Below are 5,610 nucleotides of genomic sequence, written 5' to 3' on the forward strand. Positions count from 1 at the left end.
GAGGATTCCCAGCACTCTGAGCTGGAATCCCAAAAATGCAGGCAGAAGTGGTCAGCTGCAATGAACATCCCAGCACTGATGTTTTCTTAATCAATAACCTGGCTCATAAATGCTCTCTGCCTTTCTCCACAGAGTTGTGTGCTTTTCTATTTGAAATAGGAGGCATGAGTTATCTCCTGCATGAACCATTAGCTGGGCTACATTTCCCCTGTCCCAACTCAAGGAGTGAAGAGGATACGACACCACTATCTGTAAAGGCAAGCATCTGCTTGGTGTCCCACAGGGCCTTCCAGTTTGCTAGCTGGATCAAACCCTCCTGTCAGGCAGCATGAACAGATGGAGACAGCTTCCAGCCTGGCTCCCCCTCACACTCCCACCTCACAGCCCTGTAGATCATGAGAGGTTTGGATACAGCCCAAGTGTGTAGGACTGCCTGTAAAAAGCCTATAAAAGAAATCAAAAGAAATTTTTCTAGTAAGCTTTTAGGCCAAGTCCTTTCCAGGTGAGCACCTTTAGGAATGACACAAGCAGGTTAAGGGTCCTTTGGCTGACATGTAGCTCTTCCCCTGCACTTAGGACACAGGGAGGCACAGGTGCTGGCAAAGCAGGGATAACTTCACTGCCCTTTCTTTCCAGGATAGTAACATTAATTTGCCTTATATTGTAAGCTGCTGACTCCTTCCTGAGTCCCCAGATGAGTGGTGATCATCGCAACATTACTGCTAAAGATGACTCTGGTGACACAATACTACTCTCTAACTGTTAGAGGGCTCTGCCTGATAACAAGGGTGATCCCCATCCATTGCCATTCACTGAGCACTGATCTCACCCAAGACTATCCATGTGAGGTCTCCTGGCTCTCTAGAGGGACATTGCAAAAGGGACCAGATGAAATCACAGCCTGAGCATCACTCAGATCAACATTCCATAGCATTAATGGTATTATTAGGAGTTCAAGGTTTTGAGAGGAGCTGGACAAGGCCACTGAATAGAGTTCAAATAACTATATCCTCACCAGAAGGTGTCAACAAAGCAGCAAGTCCTGCCCCTGCCAGGGGCACAGGATAAAGGGTGTGTGGATTCCTGGCACAACTGACATACCCAACAAGGAGACATTCACCATGGATTTCTTCTACTGGCAGAACATATTTTAAAAATAAACATGAGCTCATTCTAGAGTCAGAACATACAATTTTAAATCCAGCCAAAATATTGCCAGCAAGCCTCCCTGATCTTTCATGATCTTTAGCCACTGTTTAAAACTGAAAATCCTAAAACACAGACTGAGGTGGGTTTACAATGCCCACACCTGGGCTCTCCCCAGCAATTCAAAGTGAGGAGTTTGATATGAACGTAAACAACTGTAGGCACCAAGTCAACTGGGAAACAGGGGTAAAAGGCATAAATGTTTTTAACAGGAAACTGGGAAGCAAAAAAATCACCCATTTTCATCTCCAGTGAGTCACTGCCTTCCTTTGTTGCTTCACAAGCCACAAAAGCCTCTCCATGCCTCTGCTTTCTCATCTACAAAATGGGGAATAAACCAGTTTCTACCTACCTCTGACATGTTATTGACAGTGTCATGCCAGCACAAATGCTGGACAGTATCAAGCAGAAGGGTTATGAAATGGGGCTACTGTTCCTGCTCTGTCTTGCAGATCACTAAATTAAAGGAACCTTGTAACGTCTGTTTGGCAGTATTTATTTTTATGTAACATTGTGGAAGTTGTATAACATATGGAAGATGGCACAGATTTTTGTTGTTTTGCATTCTGTGAATTTATCTCAAATCCCAGGGAAAACCTGCAGTCTGAAGCATTTGTTACAGGTGGAAAACAAAGAACAGTGTTGATCTTTCTGTCTTCCAATTTGGGAAGCTTGCACTATGGAATAATCTTGTCATGAGATTATGAAGCTACAAAAACTATTTTAGGATTAAGCATGGGCCCTACCAACCCAGCCCACAGAATCAGCTCTCACTGGATCAGTAAAGGTTATGATTTATCTGCCAAAAAGAAAACTAGACAAATAGAAGCTAAACCTGCTTTAAAGATGTCTTTTCTGAATCTCCTTTGTGCTACGCTAAAACACAGACACTTATACAACATTTCCATTTCAGTTGCCAGATATTTATATCTGCCCAAAGTGGTGGACATGAGGAGAGAGTCAGGCCCCTGGAACAAGATGCATCACCACACTCTCCCTGCAGCCCTCTTCAACAAGGGGATCAGGACAAGGCTGGACTCACAGCATCATTGTTACTCCTGCCTTGAAGAAGCCCTGTGCTTTCTGCTCCCTTTACCTGTGGGGAGGAATAGATTCCAGGGTCCCTAGCTGTCCTTCTCTAAGGATGAAGCTTTCAGCCTCTAAATCTGACTGCTGAATGATTCTTCCTGAACTGGCCTCAATACAGGCACCTTGAGGGACTGTCATCAAGGGAGCTCTGACACCTGCTGAAATAAATGCTCATATTAAAGATGATTACAGATGACATGACTCCAACTTCTAACACACCTATTCTTCCCCTCCTTGCTCCACAATCACCAGAGGCTGGGTGAATGGCAGTCAGAGCACTTTCTGTTCTGTAGACCCACAAGCAGAAGCAGGTGGACATCATTTATGCATCTTATCAAGGCTATTCTGAAGAACAGAGAGATAATGGAAATGCTAAACATGACTGGACAGGAAGGAAACACAGAGGAAGAAAGAAAGAATAGCAGGAAGGAGAAAGGAAGTGAGAACCATGTCACAGTTAAGAAGTTCCAAGATTCTGCCCAGGCAATCTCTTAAAAATGACAGGCATTAAAAAACCCAGCTTATACACTGGTAAGCTGAACAGACAACACCTGAAGGGACCCTTGTAATGGAAAAGCTAAAAGGAATCCACCTTGCTGGAAAAGTTCTCAAATGGAAGGAGTTACAGTTCAAGCAAAAGAGCAGATAAGAACGTTTTACTCAACACCTTAAATCCACAAGTTTTCTCATTGAGCTTACTATGAGAGCAGAACTCCAGAGCTCAAGTTAAGCCCTGCTCCTATTTGTCACGACACAGGAAAGCCATTTAAGTGAGGAGTGTTTACAACACAGGGAAGAGAAGCTTGAAAACTCTTCAGGTCAACAATCTGGGTGCAGTTTTACTGACCTTCTATACTTGGGGTCCACACAGAGCCAGAAACTCCTCTGGTGCTGGAAGGGGCCTGCCACATGGGCAGCTGTTCATCTGGGAAGGTAAAGGACCCGCAAGAGCACAGGACAAAGTTACCCAGCTGGGGGCTGGCATCAGAACTGCTGGCTGCTTCTCTGGGCTGCAGGACAGCAGAGTTAAAGCAGGTTCTTGGTTCCAGCACAGCCTCAGTGCAAAAAGCTACAGGTTGTTCAGTGTTGAGAGGGGTGAACAAAGCCTTGCTTGTCCTCGCTTCATACAGCTCACTGCTCTGTGTAAAGCTGCAACGATGGAGAAAACAGATCAGCCAGACACACGGCTTTGCAAAGAGGGGGAACTCCCCAGCTAAACATTTGAATCCTGCACTTGACAGCTGTGAGATTAACAGCTAGATGCTCTGACTGCCTAAGGATGCTGGGCATGAGCCATTCCCATCTATGGAGTGATAAATCCTAAGAGATATCCCCTGGGAAGTGACATTAAAATCAGTTCCATGAACAAATGTAAAGGTTGCTTGATCTCTGAATCCTCACCATAAAGACTTTTTCATACATCACCTGGATTCCAGCATCTTTAAATAAGTTCCTTCAGGAGGCTTATCCAGATCTGCAGCTGACTGCTCCCACCTTGGGTCACAGGGCATGAAGGTTACCTCCATTTTCTCAGAGTTGATGCCTACACAAAATCCAAAAGGTGCAGGCCAGACAGGTGAAGGGACACTAACAGTTACTCCAAAGCAAGAAATTAGACAAGTCTCATTTGCTAAATGCAGCAAGACCCCCATGACTAAAGCTAGATCAAGATTTTATGAAGTGGCATGGAAATACTGGGTTTTATTGGAATACTGCCCTGATCCCAGACTGAGAGCTAAAACCTGCTGCCTCCCATGTATTTGCTTTCATTTGCTGCCCATTCTGAGACAGGCATCTCTTTTTACCTGTCCTTGCACAAGCCTTATGTGTTCCTTCTACAGAGTGACAGCCTCTAGCCAAACAATGAGGCACAGCACTGAAGCACTGCCATTTGATCCATCAGCATACAGATGCTGTTCTGGAGAAGGAATACCCATCCCTTCTTGAGGGAATTTAAAATTGTTTCTCAGCTTTCCAGACCATATCCTAAGCCCAAGGAGACAAACCTGTAGTTTGTGGGGTGTAGGATCCCTTATCCTGCTGCTCCTTTGTGTGGCAAGTCAAAGCCCTCTCAGGACATGAGTTGTCAAGATTTTCCATATGAGGGAGGCAGGATTTTTGACGTCGCCGATAATTTGCAAACCAATTATAGATCTGAGTTGGCTGCAGGTTCATATCCTTAGCCAATCCCTCCTGCAAACCCAAGTGTAGTGAGAGATCAAGGGAAAAAGGATAAATCACATCCAAATCATCAGGCTTTTCCCTTCAGTTCCAAAAGCAGTCCAGCAAAAGACCTTTCAAACCCAGAGACATTTGTTCTCTAAGTCTCCAGTAAGTCTGTGTGGATCCCATTGAGGAGACTGATTTATAAACTCAAAAGATTTGCTGAAAAAAACACATTCCACCCTGCTCCCCTAGTCAATTTGGTTTTAAAGGAAACCATCTACTGCTATTTTATATTGATATTTTAAAATATAAAACCTCACCAAAGCAGGCTCTTCCCACAGAGTGACAGCTTCCCATCACTAAGAGGATAAACAGTAATGCATTTACCACATCAGTTTTCACAAACTGTAAGCAGTATCAACATCTGTATCACATTCACAGAAAATTTTCTGCTGTATTTAACTATTAAATAGATTGCAAAAGTGTAGAACATATTGAGAAATTAATATAGAAGTGATCATTGTATCCTGACATTTTAGGACTTAATTATGCAATTTCATTATGCTCCCAATTCAGATGGTTGGGGTTTTTTTTAACAAAAATTTGGAAGTTTTTGCTGCTTTGGGAAAAGGGTAAGAAATAAACCATTATCACACTGCAGAACAATTAATCAGGCCTGCCTCATATGAGGAAGGTGTTGGAAAAATCCAGAAGCAAAGAGACAGACTTTTAAAAGTCTGAAGCTTCACACTGCAAGGTGGTAATCAACAAGGATTACTGAATTAATTCACATACCACTTTCATTGCATATTTGTCCTTGTCCACATAAGGTAGATACATAGATACATGCATCAACAGAGCCCATCATGTTTTCTAATTCTGTGACTCTAATGTGACAAGTCAGTAAAAAATATATCCTGGTAAGCAAAGTGCAATTTCATACAGGCTGTAACTGAGTCAAATCAGAGCTACTTATCACTGTAACGTAGATCTTCTGACTGATGCTTGTTTCACTGTCCATGTTTAATCACTACAAAATTGGAACTGTTAAAAGCCCAGTGAGGAACTTACATCCCTTGATCTTTTTGTCCAAAGCAAGTGAAATTACTTAGCAAGAACTTTTTTTTTTCAGGATACCCTTAGGGAAAG

The 5,610-nt window shown here is 43.1% G+C and overlaps 1 protein-coding gene across 1 annotated transcript in view; it reads right to left on the bottom strand.

Moving 5' to 3' along the window:
- Positions 1 to 3,716: 3,716 nt before the first annotated feature.
- The window catches only part of ANHX (anomalous homeobox), a 3,888-nt gene continuing 1,994 nt past the window's right edge, over positions 3,717 to 5,610 (bottom strand). The window contains exons 4-5 of the mRNA XM_010004857.1: positions 4,302 to 4,488; positions 3,717 to 3,838 (exon numbers count right to left, since the gene is read on the bottom strand). Of these exons, the coding sequence (XP_010003159.1) occupies positions 3,717 to 3,838; positions 4,302 to 4,488 (309 nt within the window). The remainder of the gene's footprint in view (positions 3,839 to 4,301; positions 4,489 to 5,610) is intronic.

The sequence above is a fragment of the Chaetura pelagica genome, unplaced genomic scaffold (assembly GCF_000747805.2).
Source record: "Chaetura pelagica isolate M959 unplaced genomic scaffold, ChaPel_1.0 scaffold249, whole genome shotgun sequence".
Lineage (NCBI taxonomy): Eukaryota > Metazoa > Chordata > Aves > Apodiformes > Apodidae > Chaetura > Chaetura pelagica.